Source organism: Ictidomys tridecemlineatus, chromosome 3 (genome assembly GCF_052094955.1).
Source record: "Ictidomys tridecemlineatus isolate mIctTri1 chromosome 3, mIctTri1.hap1, whole genome shotgun sequence".
Classification (NCBI taxonomy): domain Eukaryota; kingdom Metazoa; phylum Chordata; class Mammalia; order Rodentia; family Sciuridae; genus Ictidomys; species Ictidomys tridecemlineatus.
This window is the reverse complement of record NC_135479.1, coordinates 51,689,852-51,708,380: the sequence shown is the minus strand read 5'-3', so window position 1 is coordinate 51,708,380 and position 18,529 is coordinate 51,689,852. Positions and strand designations below refer to the sequence as shown.

The 18,529-nt window shown below is 46.3% G+C and overlaps 2 protein-coding genes across 2 annotated transcripts; both read right to left on the bottom strand.

Annotated features, from left to right (window-relative positions):
• Positions 1-13,482: 13,482 nt before the first annotated feature.
• Tmem95 (transmembrane protein 95) lies at positions 13,483-14,990 on the bottom strand. Its single transcript, XM_078042802.1, has 6 exons — positions 14,703-14,990; positions 14,429-14,502; positions 14,152-14,232; positions 14,023-14,043; positions 13,798-13,902; positions 13,483-13,684 (listed from the first exon to the last, which is right to left on the bottom strand). Exons 1-6 carry the CDS (start codon positions 14,858-14,860, stop codon positions 13,593-13,595), a joined length of 531 nt encoding a protein of 176 aa, XP_077898928.1. The 5' UTR covers positions 14,861-14,990; the 3' UTR covers positions 13,483-13,592.
• Positions 14,991-15,117: 127 nt separating this feature from the next.
• On the bottom strand, positions 15,118-18,491 carry Kctd11 (potassium channel tetramerization domain containing 11). Its single transcript, XM_005332786.5, has one exon. The coding sequence runs from the start codon at positions 17,117-17,119 to the stop codon at positions 16,421-16,423; it is 699 nt and encodes a 232-aa protein (XP_005332843.1). The 5' UTR covers positions 17,120-18,491; the 3' UTR covers positions 15,118-16,420.
• Positions 18,492-18,529: the final 38 nt, after the last annotated feature.

Here is an 18,529-nt window from a genome sequence, read left to right as displayed (position 1 = left end):
AAATAAACAAAATAAAGGTATTGGGTACAACTAAAAAATAAATATTAAAAAAAAATAAAATAGTAGATGTTTCATTTTCTTTTTAGAAACTGACACATTGTTTTCCAAAGTGGTTGTATTATTTCAAAGTCTTAACAGTGGAGTATGAGAGTTCCAGTTATTCTACACCTTTGTTCTTTTTTTTTTTTTTTGGTACCAGGGATTGAACTCAGGGCCACTCAACCACTGAGCCACATCACCAGCTTTATTTTGTATTTTATTTAGAGACAGGATGTCACTGAGTTGCTTAATGCTGAGGCCGGCTTTGAACTGGCAATCCTCCTGTCTGAACCCCTGGGATTACGGGCATGCGCCACATCCATATATCTTTTTGGAGGTGAAGTGTCTGTTGTATTCTTTTGCCTGTTTTTGTCACCCACCCACCCACCCCCCTCCTTTTTAAAATCTAAGGACAGAGCTCAAGGTTCTTTTTTTTTTTTTTAATATCTTTATTTTTATTTATTTATTTTTATGTGGTGCTGAGGATCCAACCCAGGGTCTCATGCATGCAAGGCAAGAACTCTACCACTGGGCTACAACCTCAGCCCAGAACTCAAGGTTCTTTACCTGCCCTCTCACACACATTTTTTAAAACAAGGTCTTACTAAGTTGCTGAGGCTGGCCTTAAACTTGCAATTCTTCTGCTTCAGGCTCCAGAGTCACTTATTTTTCTTACTCTTGAATTATAAGCTATTTCTATATCCTAGATATAAGTCCTTTATTGAATATGTATTTTGAAAATACTTTTTTCCTACTCTTTTCAGCCTTTCCTTAATTCTTTTCTTTTGTGTGTGTTGGGGGAACAGGGAAGGTGGTACTAGGGATTGAACACAAGATGCCCTTCACTGAACTACAAAAAAATTTTTTTTTTATTTTGAGACAGGGTGTCATTAAGTTGTCCATGCAGGCTTTGAATTTGAGATCTTCCTTCCCAGCTTCACAAGTTGCACCCCCCCAGGTGTGCACCCCCATGCCCAGGTGTGCACCCCCATGCCCAGCTATCCACCCATTTTTTTTTAAATAAATATTGTCCTTGGAATAAAAAATTACATTTGAGTGGAAGAGTGGAATCTAATTTACTGATTTTTTCTTTTATTACACACTTCTTGTGTCTTATTTAAGAGTTTTTAACTTCATATTATATTTTTCTAACCAAAGATATTTGGGTTCATTTTTTTTAACTTTTTTTTTTTTTTTTCAGTTTTCGGCGGACACTTCTTTGTATGTGGTGCTGAGGATCAAACCTGCGCCACACACATGCCAGGCAAGCACGCTACCGCTTGAGCCACATCCCCAGCCCAAACCAAAGATATTTGGGTTCTTAAATCTCTGTGGTGAGTGTTTATAATTTCCTATCACTTTTTAATTTTTTACTCCAAATTTTCCTTAAATATTTCATACATAGTTTTTTAAAAAAATTTTTTAGTTGTCAATGGACCTTTATTTTTTATTTATTTATATGCGGTGCTGAGAATTGAATCCAATGCCTCACACATGCTAGTCAAGTGCTCTACTATACTGAGCCACAACCCCAGCCCATAGTTGTTGTTGTTGTTTAATATTCCAGTTTTTATATCCTTACAGATCTAAACTTATGGCTGTTGTTTCTTCTGGACTTTCACAAATGGTGGATTGTTTACTTGTGTATCTAGTGACTCACAACTGTGAAATTATATATTATTGATCTTAATCTGTAGGAATCCCAATGGCCTAAACTTGACATGTTTTTCTCCAGAGAGAAATTTTATCTGCTTCTTCCAGAAACCAGAAATTGCAACCAACTTGTGACAGCTTTAATGTAGGAGTCTCAGTTCAGCTTTCACACCATGCAGTGGGCTCACAAATTAGTACATAATATCAGAATTGCCAAAAGTAGAGGTTTTCAGTGTGTATTATGAATGAATGAATGAATGCAGTCGGTCCCATAAAAGGAAGAATTGAGAGGACCTTAGGAATGCAGAGAAATGAGTCAACATTCTTACTGGATTGTATGAAGCTCTGAAGGAAAAAGTTAGAATTTGAGCTGAGTCCTGACAAGTTGGATGTTGGTAAGGCATTCCAAGGCTCTTGGACACAATGTCCAGGTTCTTGGTGGGAAACACAGTGGTTCCATGAGCTTCTTCAGGGAAGACTTTGTGAAACCTGAATTTTCTGTGAATCCAGTGTTTTTGCAGATCTGGAGGCCTTAGAGGTATTCTGGGAGTTGAATGAATACATGAAGGTAGGAGACATGGAGATGTATGAAGGCAGATGCAGACAGAGAGGGAGAAACCAGACTAGGCATCAATGCATCCCCTAGCAAACTTTCACCAAACTTCTTCTTTTGGGGTCCTGGGAAATAAGCAGACAGGACAGATCCCTACCATCAGGCCTTCATTCCAGAAGGCTTGCAGAATGTGGAAAGGGGCTAGGACCTGCCTGGGGGCTCTGAGGAAAAGTCTTAATAGTGGTACAGCAGAATCAGCCTGAGATGTAAGGTGGGGAAACTGGAACAAAGTGAAGAGATGAAAGGGCTCTTCCCTTTGGTTCAGGAGAGAAAGGCTGGCCTGTCAAGACTTTGTTTATGAAAAGCTAAAAGCTGGAAAAAAAAATGTCGGGAGTATAATAGCTCAGGGTTAGACAACCTGCTTAGCATATGTAAGGCTGTAAGTTCCATCCCCAGCACACACACACACAAAAAAAAGTCTTTCTATACTCTTATCTCTGACACACACCACTGCTGACCAAAATGATGGGTGCAATTTCCCCCCATGCCAAGCAATTTTCCAATTCTTTGGAGATACTAATTGGATGTCCCATAATTTAATTTAATTTCAGCACTAACTACCAGAGTTAGTATAGACTTAACCACTTAAGGACCCGATCCTCTAAACTGCCCCCACTTCAGATGCCAGTTGAAAGTCTGAGCCTCTGTACTTCCTATTGCCCAGTTATCAACCAGGGTTCTCACAACCCCCACCTTAGGTTTAATTATCTATTAGAATGGCTCATGTAAGAGATATTATGAGTTAGGCATGGTGGTACACAACTGTAGTCCCAGCCACTCAGCAGGCTGAGGCAAGAGGATTATTTGAGGCCACAAGTTCAAGATAATCCTGGGTAACATAGTGAACCCTATCTCAATGAAAGAAAAAAATTTAAATATATAAAACAAATAAATGATATTACAAAGAATGGCGCTGAACAGCCAAATGAAAAACATAATAGGATAAGATGTGGGGGAGGGGGAACTTCCATGCCTTCTCTGGGCCCAACATCCTCCTTTACCTCCATGTGTTCACCAACCCCAAAGCTCTCTAAATTCACTGTGTAGGATTCATATGAAGGTTCCACTGGAAAAACATGATTGATTAAATTCCCAGTCATTTGCAAATTCAGTTTCTAGCCACTCTCTCCTCTCCAAAGGTTGGGGAGTCTGGCTGGAAGTTCCAACCCTCTGGCAACAGACCCCGTCTTCAGAGTCTCTTGACTAGCATGAATTCAGGTATGGTTAAAGGGGCTTATCACAAATAACAACAGATGTTCCTGGCACCACTATCACTCAGGAAATTTTGAGGGTTTTAAGAGCTCTGAGGCAGGAACTGGGACAGAGACAAATATACATTTCTTATTATATCACAACATCACAGATGGAGAAGAGGCTGAGGATGGGGGGCACTGTAGCTTGGACTTATGGCCTAGGTTCTTTATCTTGCCTCTGCAGGAAACCAGAGAGAAAGGTTCAACCCCAGTCTGTCTTTGGCTTGGAAAAAAATCCAGGAAGCTGGACAGGAGTGGTACACCCCTGAAATTCCAGCTACTAGGGAGACTGAGGCAGGATAATCACAAGTTCAAGGTCAGATTGAGCAACTTAAAGAGAACCTGGCTCAAAATAAAATAAAAAGGGCTGGGAATGGAGTTCAGCAGTAGACTGACCCTGGGTTCAATCTCTCCCTCAAAAAAAAAAAAAAAAAAAAATCCAGTGGAGCTGGGGTTATGAGTCAGTCATAGAGCATTTGCCTAGTGCGTGCGAGGCCCTTGGTTCAATCCTCAGCACCACATAAAAATAAATAAATAATATAAAACAAAGGTATTGTGTCCAACTACAACTAAAAAAATATTGAAAAAAATCCAGGGAATTAGAAACCTTTCGATTCTTTCTCTTCTTCCTATTTATTTCTTTCTTATACAGGTAGAATTTTTTTACTTCTTCCATCCCACCTTTGCCCACAAGAAGAGTGGGATGTGGGGAGTGTACTACGTGACCATCCGAATCTTTCTTAGGAAGCTCCTCCTGCAGGCTGGGATGGGTCTTCTGTTAATTCTTAGAACTGGAGGCCCATGTTGGGCATCAACCCTCCATGTGTCTTTTCCAACCCCTGCCCTTCCCTGAAGGTGCATCCGAGAAGAATGAACACATTCATACCAGCAGAGCCAAATCCTCCTCCATAGGGCAGAAAGTCAGGAAGATAAACAGAGAGGGCACCTGACTGCCCCCCCCACACTTTAGTTGGGGGAGGAGGAGCACAGCTTGAGTTGAGACCCATCCAGAAACTTTTCTGTGCACCTATCAGGAACCCCTTTAGAGCTTCATTAGCTTCTCCTTCTCTGCTCTGATCTTGGATCCCTGGGCTCTCCTCCTTCCACCGCATCCACGTCAGCTTAGCCTCGCAATATGGGAAAGCACCTCAGTGTTAGCATTCTGGTTTGCTCTCCTCTGAGCTCTGCACAGCTGTTCCCTCTGATTGGAAGTTTTCCCCCAACGTGTTTTACTCTTGCCTGACCTTGCCAAGTGCAAAAAGCCTATTCTTAACTGGTCACGTGTCTTCCTCTGCACTCCAAGACCCTCTGCACTTTCCCGTCACTGCATCATCACTGGGTAGAATTTGCCAGTAACTTGTCTGTCTCCCCTGATAGTCCTAGGTAAACAAGGGCTTCATCTTGCCAGTGCATTACCATGTCTGCCATGCCCAGACCAGTGCCTGGCTCCTGAGCAAAGTATTCATTCTGTGGTACAGATCAGATGGAGAGTCACCTGTTTCTGTTGAAGAGGAGATTTGAAATCAAGAGCTCCTTTGCTGGAAGTAGAGGAGAGGGGAATTTCCAATCCCCACCTATAGGCATTCTCCTAAGGAGCCCATCCCTTCCCATCTCCCAGTTTAGTGCTCCCTGGCCCCACGTGGTTTGCCCCATCACCCCCCTGGACACTGAGGTCCCTTCTCTCCCCAATTTATTTTTAGAGTCATTGCCCACCACCTTGTATGTACTTTCTGTTCTTCTTCCCAAAGTGGAAGTATTCTTTCAGGCCACAGTATTCTTTCAGTCTCACAATGGATCAGACAGTAGCTTAGACCTCAGTTGTGGAGTCTGATGGCCTGAATTTGAATTCCAGATTTATCACTTAACAGACTATGAGTCTGAGCAAGTTAGTTCATGTTACTATACCTCTGTTTTCTTCCTCTTCAAGATGAGTCTACTACAAATATCTACTTGATGGGAATATTGAAGGATTAATTATGTCTGTGTGTATAGTAGCCAGCCTCCCAAAGAGATTTTAAGGAAAGTTCTCTCCTGGAGATGGGTGCAGTGGTGCAAACCTGTAATCTCAATGGCTTGGGAGGCTGAAGTAGGAGGATTGCAAGTTCAAGGATCTTGCAATTTAGCAAGGCCCTGTCTCAAAATAAAAATTTGAAAGGGCTAGACTGGATGTTGTGGCCCACACCTGTAATCCCAGCAGCTCAGGAAGTTGAGGCAGGAGGGTCATGAGTTGAAAGCCAACCTCAGTAAAAAGCAAGGTGCTAAGCAACTCATGAGACTCTGTCTCTAAATAAAATACAAAAAAAAAAAAAAGGGGGGCTGGGGATGTGGCTCAGTGGGAGAGTGCTCCTGGGTTCAATCCTTAGTACTAAAAAAGAAAGGAAAAAAAGTTCCTTTTTGGCATTCATCCTGTTGTATGGTCCCTTCCCACAACCAACAGGGCTCATCCATGTAATCAATGGGATATGGCAAAGAGGATGGTGTGTAACTTCTGAGTTCCACCATAAAAGGTAGTGTGACTTCTGCCTTGATCTCTTGGATCTCTTCCTCTGGGAGAAGCCAGCTCTATGTTACAAGGAGACATAAGAGTTGCTTTGGTGAGATCCTCATGTCAAGGAACTGAGTTCTCCAGCCAACAGTCAATACCAGCTCTCCAGCACCAATTGGCCAGGCATGCAACTGCTACCTTGGAAGCTGATCCTACAGGCCCAGTCAAGTCTTAGATTTCTGCAGTCCTGACCACAACTAGCTAGAGATGCTGAGCCAGAGCCACCAACTTTAGCTGCTCCCAAATTTCTTTATTTTAATGACATATAGTTGTACATTTGTGAAAATATGATATATATATATATATATACATATATATATATGTGTGTGTGTGTGTGTGTGTGTGTGTATGTATATATATATATATCAACATGAACTAACTTGCTCAGACTCAGTCTGTTAAGTGATAAATCTGGAATTCAAACTCAAGCCATCAGAATATATATATATATATATATGTGTGTGTTGTGTGTGTGTGTATATATATATATATATATATATATATATATATATATATATATAGTAGTGATCAAATCAGGGTTATTAGTATTTCTATCCTCTTATACAGTTGTCTTTTTGCAGGAGGTGGGTACTGAGGATTGAACCCAGGGGCAATTTACCACTGAGCTACATTTATTATTTCTTTTATTATTTATTTTTAAATATTTTATTGGGGCTGGGGATGTGGCTCAAGTGGTAGCGCGCTAGCCTGGCAAGCGTGCGGCCCGGGTTCGATCCTCAACACCACATAGCAACAAAGATGTTGTGTCTGCCAAGAACTAAAAAATAAATATTAAAAAAAAAAGATGCTTGCTAAAAAAAAAAAATATATATATATATATATTTTATTAATATGCACAAATTGTACATAATAATGAGGTTTAATGTAATATTTCAAAACATGCACATAGCATGCACTAATCAAATCTAGCCTCCACCTTTCTATTTTTTTGTTTTGAGTTAAAGTCTAAGTTGCTGAGGGTCTTGCTAAATTGCTGAGGCTGATTGAATTTGCAATCCTCCTACCTCAGCTTCCCAAGTCTCTGGGATTACAGGCATGCACTACCACACCCAGCTCTTTTCTCTGTCTTTATAAAATATGTAATACATTGTTGTGAACTATCATTACCTTACTGTCCTGTAAAATAGTAAATGTATTCCTCCTATGTAACTTTTTTGGTGACTGTTGCTCTTGACTTTCTGTTGCACAGAAATTGTTGAGAGAATAATTTTTGTTTTAGGCCTCTGAGTTTTTTAAATAACTTGCTACACAGCTATGGACACACATCCAAAAGCTTTGGATGGCATCTCACACTATAACCATACAAGTAAGCCATCATTAAGTCCATTTTATAGGTAGGAGGATTGAAACTCAGGCTGGTAAAATAATGTTCCTGGTACACACTTGTAGGAAGTGAAAGGGCTGCCAGGACATATAATGCCAAGTTCTAGGCTTATTTTTTCTACTCCACTGTTCCAGTTATCTATTGTTTTTTTTTTTTTAATCTTTATTTTTTTAACATGGTGCTGAGGATCGAACCCAATGCCCTGTGCTTGCCAGTCGAGCGCGCCACCACTTGAGCCACATCTCCAGCTCAGTTATCTATTGTTAAAAAATAATAATACCTACTGACATAAAACAACCATTTTATTATGCCCCTGAAGTTGATGAGTCAGGAATTCTTTTTGTTTTGGTACTGGGTATTGAACCCAGAGGTACTTTACCACTGAGCTACATTCTCAGTCCTTTTTTATTTTTATTTTTTAATTTTTTTAGTTGTAGAAGGACAGAATGGCTTTATTTTATTTGTTAATTTTTACATGGTGCCGAGGATCGAACCCAGTGCCTCACACATTGCAGGCAAGCGCTCTACAGCTCAGCCCCAGCCCCAGACCCAAAGCTTCTTTGTGTGTGTGTGTGTGTGTGTGGTATTAGGGATTGAACCCAGGACCTTGGGCATGCAAGGCAAACACTTTACCAACTGAGCTATATCCCCAGCCCCCCAGTCCTTTTTTATGTTTTATTTTGGAACAGAGTCTTGATAAGTTGCTGAGGCTGGCCTCAAACTTGTAATTCTGCCTCAGACTCCTGAGTTGCTGGTATTATAGGCGTGTACCACTTTACCCAGATATGGGTTAGGAATCCTAACAGGATACATGGGGATGGTTTATTTCTGTTCAATTATGTATGGAGCCTTACTTGGAAAACTGGAAGTCTGGGGGGTAACCTGACATCTGGGGGTTATATCATCATTCGCGTGTCTGGCTATGGATGCTGGCCTTTGGCCAAAACACTTTCATGTAGACTCTTCCTAAAGCCGGGCTTCCTTGTAAATGGTGACTGGGTTCCAGAGTGAGCATCCTAAAAGATGGAAAATAGAAGGTGCCAGTTCCTTAAGGCCTGGGCCCAGAGAATGGCACAGTGTCACTTGTACAATGTTCTATTAGCCAGTCTATCCCAGAGCCCAGATTTAAGGGAAGGATACATAGACCCTTAACGCTCCATGGCAGGCATTTAAAAAAAAAAAAAAAAAAACTGCCACACCCAGAATGTCCTCCCTTGTTTGGTGAAGGAATTAAGAAAACCCAGCCCTGCCCTGGCCCACTGTTCTGTAGTGAGTTGGCTATATGTACACAAAAAAGAAACACAAGAGCCGGGGGTATAGCCTAGAGGTAGAATGAGACCCCAGGTTTGATCCCCAGCAACACACACACACACACACACACACACACACACACACACGCACACAAATAGTGCCAGAGGTCATGGCCTATGTCTGTAAGCCCAGCTGCTTGGAAGATTGAGGCAAGAGGATTATAAGTTTGAGGTCAGGGATGGCAAGTTCAAGGCCAGCCTCAGCAACTTAGACCTTGTCTCATAGGTTTATAGATAGATAGATAGATAAAAGGATGGAGATGTAGCTCAGTGGTAGAGGTACTTGACTACAAAGCAGGAGGCCCTGAGTTCAATCCTCAGTACTGCAAACATAAATGAATTAATTAAAAAATAGAAAAGAAACACAAACCCTATCAGCTTCCAATGCTACCTGTTCATGAAGGGCTTAGCAGATAAAGTATATCAGGCTAGGGATTATGGCTCAGTGGTAGAGTGCTTGCCCATCATATATGAGGCCCTGGGTTTTATCCCCATCACTGCCAAGAAAGGGAGTGAGGGAAGAGAGAGACAGAATATGAATGTGCATCACCAGAGCAAGGGAAGGGCCTAGAACTGTCAGGGATGTGTTCTGGTGCCCACCATGTGCCAGGCATGATGGAAACAAAGATAACAAACCCTTAGGCAGTGGTTTCACAGGGCAATGCAGGACTAAAGGGAAGAAAGTGAAGAAACATCAACACCTTGATGTAACAGGTGCCACAGCTGAGAGATGCCCTGAGAAGTGACACTCTACTGTGCCCCAGGAGCTGAGACAGCTTTCAGAAGTGATGTCTGAACCATATCAGAAAGGTACCCCAGGTGGAGGGACAAGCCTGGGCAAAGACAGACAAAAGGAAACAAAGTATTTGGGCAAGTGATTCAGTATGGCTTCAGGGATGGGATGGGTGAGCAGTGCTGATAGGGAAAGTTCCAGAGACATGAGGGAGCCAGAGTCAATGGAGTGTTACTACAAAGGCAGATCACTTGATTGCTGATAAGAAGTGAGTTTGTGGGCATTCAAGGAAGGAGGAGGAAGAGGATGTGCATAATACAGTTGGCACTGACATTAAACTTGAGAGCAATCACAAGTGGGCAGTAGGGTCAGAGAGGAAGGAGATAGAGGGATGGAGGGAATGGGAGTGAAGATTCCAGTTAGATCTCCATGATAGAGCTATGTTTGCATAGCTCTGGGCTGCAGAGCAGATGAAACAAGTGGGAGCTGCAGATGGAAATCTTTGACCTCCATGGTAAACAGAGACCAAGTCTATATTCTGTAGGCAAGAAAGAAGTAGAAAGTACAGGGATTATAGTGGTAATACTTAATGAGTGTCCTTAATATGTCAAGCCCAGTCCCAATCATTTTATGTAAATTTGGATGTCATGACAATCCTATAAGTACTACTGCATTCCATTGAATATAAGATATTATCAATTGTAATACATAACATTTTTTATGTATTGCTAAGATAAAATACATATCTTTTAAGTCATGGCATGACTTCAGTTTTAGATGAATTTTGATTTCAGAGATATTAAAATGTAAAAAGGAAAAGAAAAAGGCCATGGAATCCAAGAAATACATAATCTGCATTTAAAAGATGAAGAAGGAGCGCTGAGGTTGTGGCTCAGTGGAGCCAGTAGTAGGAGCCAGCACTCAGGTTGGTGCTCAGTAGAGCATCTAGCGTGTGTGAGGCACTGGGTTCAATCCTTGGCAGCACCTAAAAAAAGTATTGTATCTATCTACAACTAACTAAATAAATAAAATTCTTTAAAAAAAAAAAAGATGAGGAAGGGTTGGGCTGGGCATCATGGCTCTTGTCTATAATTCCAGCTACTCCAGAGGCTAAGGCAAGAGGATCACAAGTTCGAGGCCAGTCTCAGAAATTTAGAGAGGACCCTAGCAACTTAGCAAGACCCTGTCTCAAAAAATTAAAAGTTCTTGGGGATGTAGCTCAATGGTAAAGCCCCCTGGGTTCAATCCTCAGGACAAAAAAAAAAAAAAAAAGAGGAGGGTGGTGGGTGTGTGTGCTCAGTGGTAGGACACTTGCCTAGCATGTGCAAAGCCCTGGGTTCTGTCTCCAGCATTGCAAACACACACACACACACACACACACACACACACACACACACACACACACTGGGGACAATGGACAATGAAGTAGCTCAATGGTAGAGTGCTTATCTTGCAAGGCCCTGGGTTCAATTCCTAGTTCTACTAAATAAAGAAATTTAAAATATAAGGAGGAAACAGGCACAGAGGTGTTAAATAATTTGCCCAAAGTGCAGTTAGAGAGCCATGATTTGAAATCAGGCAGCCCAATTGCAAAACCCCAAAACCCACTTTTTTTTTTTTTGGTACTAGGGATTGAACACAGGAGCCCTTAACCCTGGAGCCACATTCCCAATCCTTTTTATTTTTTAAATTTTGAGATAGTCTCTCTAAGTTACTTAGGGTCTCCTTAGGTTGCAGGGGCTAGCTCTGAACTCACGATCCTCATCCTCCAGAGCTGCTGAGATTACAGGCAAGCACCACTGTGCCTGGCCAAAACCCAAGTTCTTAACTATTTTGTGATGCTAGACAAGAGGTTGTGAGCAATATGGAGTTTTAGGAAGACCAGTGTGGCCACTGACGTTGACATGGATTGGAAGGGAGCATGAAGAGTCAGATGATGCATCTGGGATATTGGGGTTCGTTGTGAGAGAGTACAGGATGAGGTGGAGACCATGTACAGTAGGGGACAGATAGGACAGAAGTTCTTCAAGAATTGGCAGGACTGTTGGGCATGGTGGCACATGGGACTAAGGAGGTTAAGCCAAGAGAATCACAAATTCAAGACCAGCCCCAGCAATTTAGCGAGACTCAACAACTTATTGAGACCCTGTCTCAAAAAAAATAAAAAAAGAGCAGGACTGAAGCCAGGTGCAGTGGCACATGCCTATATCCCAATGACCTGGGAAGATGAGGCAGGAGGACCACAAGTTTCAGGCCATCCTGGGCAACTTACTGATACCTTGTCTCAAAATAAAAATGAAAAGGACTGAGGGTAGCTCAGTGATAGATTCAATCCCTAGTAAAACACACACACACACACACACACACACACACACACACACACATACAGGCAGAAATGGACAGTTGATATACTGAATGTTGGGTTTGAAAACAAGGACAGGGGCTGGGGATGTGGCTCAAGTGGTAGCGCGCTCGCCTGCCATGCGTGCGGCCCGGGTTCGATCCTCAGCACCACATACCAACAAAGATGTTGTGTCCGCCAAGAACTAAAAAATAAAAAAAAAAAAAATAAAAAGTTAAAAAAAAAAAAAAAAAGAAAACAAGGACAACTCCAAGTGTTGAGCCTGGAAAGCAGACAGTGTAGGAGGGTACAAGGCAGCTGCACACACTATTTATCAGATGAATAAGTTGTATAATCTTGGACAAGCTGTATGATCTCTGGATCTCATATTTTCATTTGTAAAACAAAGGAATTGGATTAGAATGTTCTCTTGTGGAAGGGGTAGGAGGTCCTCTCCCCATCCCCAGGGCCTCTATAGGCACCCTTAGGGCAGCAGTTCGAACCCTGGCTACAGGTTATACTAACCAAGACCCTATGTGAGACCACTTAATTCAGACTCTGGAAGTAAGCCCAAGCATGAGTAGTTTTAAAGCTGTTCAGGTGACTCCGATGTGCAGCTGGTTGAGAACACTTGCGGAAAATCCTCCAAGTACCTGCTTTGAAAACTACTAGGCTAAGTGAGGGTTGGAATCCCTTCCAGTCCTAGTTGCTTAGATTGAGACTTGTGGTTGGTGACAAGCCTCTCCGCCCCCCGTTCATCTTCCATCTGCTACATCAATAACTCCTCATAGAGGACCAATACCAGGATTTCTCGACCATGAACTATTAACGTTTGGACAGTATAATCCATTATTGTGAGAACTTTCCTGTTCATCATAGGCGGTTTAGCAGCATCTCATGTCTCTACCCACTATGCACAAAGAGCATCTCGACTCAATCAAAACAATAAAAAGTATCCAGAGGTTGCTAAATATCTACTGGGATAGAATCTGAGGAAAGACATTCTACTGAAGGTCTTGGTCCCCTCACTGCCCTCCCCCTTGCAAACAGAGGACAGGCAGAAATGGAGAGCATAGTATCACAGGTTTAGTTGGGCCCAGCAGGAGGAGGGCCCTTCCAAGGAGTCCAGGGCTGCTCAACATTAACACAATAGAGGGACGATGTGCCAGCGGGCTGACTGATGTGGTCTCAACAGAGAGGGAGGGAGTTTTCCAGAACACTCATTCCCGGATTCCCAATCAGTCATAGGAGCGCTCAGAGCAGCTTTGGGGGCAGACAGCCCTGGCTTTCCCGGAACGGGCAGAAGGGGTGTGGGAGTGGTGGTGTGTGTGTAGGGGATTCTTTCCTTCTGTAGATAATTTCCTGGCATGGCCCACTGCCCTGGTCTGATTGGTGGAAAGCTGGAGGGGAGGAACTTTCCAGCTGTGGGTGCCTGGATTCCTCTGATGTTGGGAATCATCATGGAGATGTTTAGATTGTAGGGTCTGGAACAATGACACTTTTGCACTGGCACTAAGAGGTGGGCTGGTTCTCCACACAGGGATGTGGATATTGTGGGTATACATATTCCTTAGAACTGCAAGTGGGGAGACTGTAAGCATTTTCACAAGTCACCATTTGCTTGAAGGTGTCTTTGCTTGGAGGTGCCGGGACCTGAAGGAAAACAGAGGATGGTAAGCTTCAAAGAGTCAGGGGAGGGAGCTAGGAGGAAGGAGGGAGGGTAGTGGTGAAGAGGTGGCAGTCTGCCCTAATCCCGCAACTCACTCCACCAGGAGGCTCAGAGCACCCAGAAGCAGGACAGCTCCAAAGACAGAGAATAGCAGAATCCTGGCTTCCCGCAGATCGTGACTACCTGCGGGGAACCCAGAAGGCCATGGATGATCCTGGGGATGATGTCCGCGGATGTTGGGGGAGACTATGGGCTTAGGGATGTGGGCTGGGCGGGGCCGAGTTGGGAGTAAAGACCTGGGAGGCACCGCTTTCGGGGCCAACAGGACGCCTCGGTGCCCTCGCAGGTGGAACAGTTGTATAGGATGGTGCTGCCCCCTGCAGGAGACAGAAGGAGCGTGGCTGGCCGGGGAGGCCCTGGCCTCCACCCTTCCAGCTACCCAACTTCCTCCCCAGCTGCCAGGCTCTCCTTGCTAGGCTGTAGACCTCTCATCCTTGCTAGCCCTTTCCATTTCTACTCACGGCAGGCTGGGGCACAAAGAGCTGAAATGAATGACAAGAAGAGGATCGGGGTGGATGAGCCACTCAGCTACATACCCCATTGTCCAAGATCCTAGGCACCCCTTGATGCATGCCCTTCCAGCATCTCACCTTCCCTGGTATACTGGGGGATCTTGGTCTTTTGAAGCCATTGCCAATATGAAGGGAGTGAAGAGATGGATCCTTTGATCTCTGAGGAGGTAGAGAGCAGCTCTATTGCCCTGGGTCTCAGGAGTGCCTGTTCACCCCCTCCCCCACCCCCACTTACATTCAGCCCCCTTCCTGGTCAGCCCTCCCTTCTCCACCTGCCCTGTGCCCTTCCCAAACTCCCATCATCCTCCTTGGTGTCCTCCCAAGCCCCTAGGTTTCATCTTCCCTTTGACCTCACCCATGACCCTCAGGACTCTGTGAGTCTTCTCTGTGACTTTGTTCATGGTCACCTCATCTGTGGAGATGGGCAAGGAACAGTCATTCCTTCACCAGCCAGCCCAGGTTGTTGTGCTGGGCTCTTTCCTGGGATCTGAAATTTTCCCAGGAGACATCAGTGTGTCCAGTGTGGACTGAGGCAGTGGCTGAGGGTCCCAGCTGAAGTCAAATACTGTCTCCCTTGCACAGGAACTGTTGGTGGTCCTGTCCCTGAAACTCTGGTCTTACCTAAGGCAAAAGCTGAGAAATCTGGGGAAGCCCATTCCTTCCACTCGGCCTTCAGTTGGCTGCTGAGCTGAGCCAGGCGACCAGGCAAGTCATGAGCCGGTAGGCGACAAAATATACAGGCCTGGGCAGCTGCCAAGAAAACTCCACCTACTGCCAGCATCCACATAAGGCCTACTGAGGGACTGGGTTGGAGTTAGTCCTAACTAGGCTAGGAAGGCCTCAGGATGCTTTGTGAACCTGGGAAGTTCTAGAGTATTCTAGAACAGCTGGGGGTTCTAAAGTGTTCCAGAACAATATCATTGCTCCATCCTTGGTTGGTGTAAAGCTGGGGCCTGAGGAATTGAGAGACAGCAGAAGACATCTCTAGTAGAAGACAGAGAAAGTAGGGCTTCTGTTGCAAGGGGACAGTGGCCTTTACAAGTCTGTGGTTACAAAAGCTATTTTATTTTTCTTCTTGTAAATCATCCATGATAAACAATGGGTGACTCCCCCACTGAAGAAGTTGTACATGTGTATCCCATCCACTCAGGGACCCAGAAATCCCATCCCTTCTCATTCTCCCTCACTTCCTCAAACTCTTCATCTCTTCTCTCTGCCCAGGGCAGCCTTGGGCCTTCCCCAGCTATCTCCTAGCAACAAGCCCATGGTTACCCCACCAACTAAGAGTTCCCTACAGGTTCCAGAGGCCCAGCTAAGTCCAGTGACTTCTTTTACTTCTCCCAGGAAGATCCTTGTGACTCAAACACAATCAGGCTCCTCCTGCCTATGTGGTGACATGGGCACATAAACATAAATGCCTATACACACACACACCCTGTGATTAACTAAATCTCAGTTTACTCACACATATACCATGGATAAACTTGTGCCAGAACAGTTGCTGGGCAACCCCAAACAGGCCTGGACATACAAAGATTAGAGAAGGGCCATCACATAGACACCGCAGTCAGCAACACTGATGGAACCAGGGTACCAGGAACCCACATATCAATCAGACACCTGGCTAATATGCACTTACATACAAATGAAGTAAGGTCAGTACATAAAAAGATACCACCCTCCTCCCCATGGCCAGCTTCATCTACAATATGGGATCCTTTAAAACACTTAGAATTCCAGGGACTGCTCCAGCCCCCTTGCTAATAGCTCCCTTATGTCAACCTAGGGTGGGCTGTGATCTTTCTGTTTCCCCCTCTATAGGTGGCTTGAGACACAGCGAAGAATCCCCTTTTCCATGTTCCAGAGCGTTTTGACCTCTCATTGGTCAGGCCAGTCCAAGCCACCTAGTACCAGGAGGGGAAGCCACAGTCCAGGAGACTACATTAGGACAATCCAAGTATCCCCTTCCCCCTAGACTTCAGTGTTCCTTGGGGGTTTTGTTAGGTCTAACCTGGGCATGGAGGTGTTCCCCACTTTTCAGACCCCTGAATATTGAGCTTTAATTAAAGAGACACTATAAGTCTCCAGCCTCAGGCAAAAACAAACCAAGGGAACCTTCACTGCCTCTTTCAGGTAAAGCACCAGTTCACACCCTCTGGACCACTTATGAGTCCTTGGTGGGCTCAGCTGGGAATTCCAGCCCACATCTGGGCTCCAGTCAGATGCACTGGGACCCCTGACTCTCATAGCTCAGACACCAGAGCTAGAAAAAGGCTTCAGGAAGCTTTTATCCCCTTAGCCTGCCCCTCTCACCCTTCTCCCCACCATCAAACTGAGGACAGCATCCTCAGTGCCTGACAAAGCGCAGAGATCTGGAGTTAAGCAGGTCTTCAGGGTCAGGGAAGACCGAGTCAAGGCGGAAACCATGTTCTAGAGCCACGCGCAGCACTTCCTCCAGGAAGCTCGGTGTGCCCACCACCTCCCGACGTTCTCCAGGCCCCCCAGTCCACAGTGGCTGTAACCCCAGTCTGCCATACTCCGTCTCAGGGAGTTCCGCGGGGCGGGGCGCCCACTCCAGACGAAAATGAGGGCCCCCCTCTACTCTGTCCCCATTGGCCACACCAAATCGAGCCCGCATGGCACCCAGACACTCGGGGTCTGTGCAGAAGAGGTTGGCTCGGAAGGTGTCCACCTGGACCGAGCTCAGCTCATAGTGGTGTGGGCCCCGGCGAGCAGAGAAGTGCACCAGGCGCGGGCTGACGTCTACATCTGCGTGGAGCAGGGCAGCTGTGGATGCAGGGGTCCCACGCGAGGCCTCTAGTTCCCGTAGGGCATCCAGAAGGGGCCGGATCTGGTAGAAGTCAGCTTCTGCCTTGAGAAGGGCTGTCTCTCCATACCCACGAGGCAGGTCCAGTCGGCCCAGCCGAAGGAAATTGAGGATGTGGCGGAAGGCCTTGCCATCCCGGTCGATGAAGTACTGGCCACCTTCTTGGTGGTTGAGATTGGCGGGCATCGGAGTGCCATCCCTGAACATGGCCCCCAGCATGGAGTCTGGGAAGCGGGTCAGGGTCTCCAAAGTAGTGGAATATAGCGTGCCCCCCACATTCAGGGTCACGGGGCCCCCAAAAGAAGGGGGCGAAGAGGACACAGGAGGAGGGGAAATTTTGGGGAGTACAGGAGACAGGGAAGGAGAAGAAAGGCAGAACTTCCTGGGTGTGTGCAGAATTGGCTGGTTGTGACTCGCTAGGTTGGAGGCACAGGCTGGAGTACAAGCTAGCAAGGTTTGTAGCTCACCCTAGCTACGTTGGTGGTGGTTATGGAATTTCAGGGCACAGAGAAGTTGAAAGAACAGATGAAAATAACCAAAGACAGCCAGAGAGGGGAAGAGAGCATTTGGTGTAGACGTATCTGATTTGGGGTGGTCAGTAGTTCCCTTCTGTGGTCTTCCGACAATGGGTTTCCGGAATCCAACCAGCAGGTGACGGTGGCGAGCACAGGGCCAACTGTGAAGGGCCCAGCTTCCGAGTTTCTGGGCAAATCGCTTGGGCAGAATGCGAGTCCACTCAGGGCTCCGGAGACCAGTCAGAGGCCCGGCCTGGCTTCAGCCCAGTAGATGGAGGCCGGAGCTGATGAGAGCGGATGGCGAGCCACACTTGTACCGACTGTGGGGCAACGATGCACTGTCGGTCTGAGCTGGGAGTGTCCGAGGGCTCTGAAGGAAGACGCCAAGTCTCTGGACTCTCGCACCGCAGCCTTCCAGCTGTATCGCAGCACTGAGGTCCTCTCCACCCCCAGGAAGTGGCCTAAGGGCAGCGGCCCCGGGCTCTTTAAGAGACAACCCCGCCCCTTAGCGCCCCGCCCCCCGCCCCCGCGGGGCTCGCGGGGCTCGGGTGGAGGTGGGAGCTGAAAGTCGCGGACTGGAGAGACTGGGCTGACGGGCTGGACGGGCGGACGCGAATGGGGGTGGGATGACTCATGCGTGTAGCCCCGGATGTGGCCGCGACAGCCCTGCGGTCCTCCAGGTGTGCTCGACCTCACGTCTGCAACCTGGCAGGGGCTGGAGTCTCCAATCCCACCACTGTGAGAAAACCGAGGTCCGGCCGTCTCCGTCCAGGGGGCCAGTTCCCTCCCAGTGGTTCCCGTGGGGAATTCCCGAGGGGGCGGGTGCTGAGCCACCGCATTCCAGGGATGCCTTCCGGCTGGGGTGGCCCAAGCGAGCTCCCCTAAGGGAACGCCAGCCCCCACCCCAAGCTAGCTGGACGAGTCTGGCCACGTCTCTGGAGCCCGAGAACCCCGCCCCCCATGGCCGCCTGGGGCCCTATCTGCCATTGCACTCCCCCAAGAGTCGCCTCCTGCGTGCGTGACTCGAGCCTGAAGACTCCCAACTCCTCCCAGCATCCCAGGAGCGGCAGCGCCCTACACACTCTGCCGGTCCCAGAGGTGGCGCCCAATAAAT

Bases quoted from the DNA above. Each gene is read 5' to 3' on its own strand.
- Tmem95 (XM_078042802.1), bottom strand. From the start codon at position 14,860: ATGTGGATGCTGGCAGTAGGTGGAGTTTTCTTGGCAGCTGCCCAGGCC. The intron at 14,233-14,428 runs GTGAGGTCAAAG...CTACCTCCTCAG, and splicing joins CAGAGTCCTGAGGGTCATGG to AGATCAAAGGATCCATCTCT. The intron at 14,044-14,151 runs GTGAGATGCTGG...CATTCATTTCAG, and splicing joins CCCCCAGTATACCAGGGAAG to CTCTTTGTGCCCCAGCCTGC.
- Kctd11 (XM_005332786.5), bottom strand. From the start codon at position 17,119: ATGCTGGGGGCCATGTTCAGGGATGGCACTCCGATGCCCGCCAATCTC.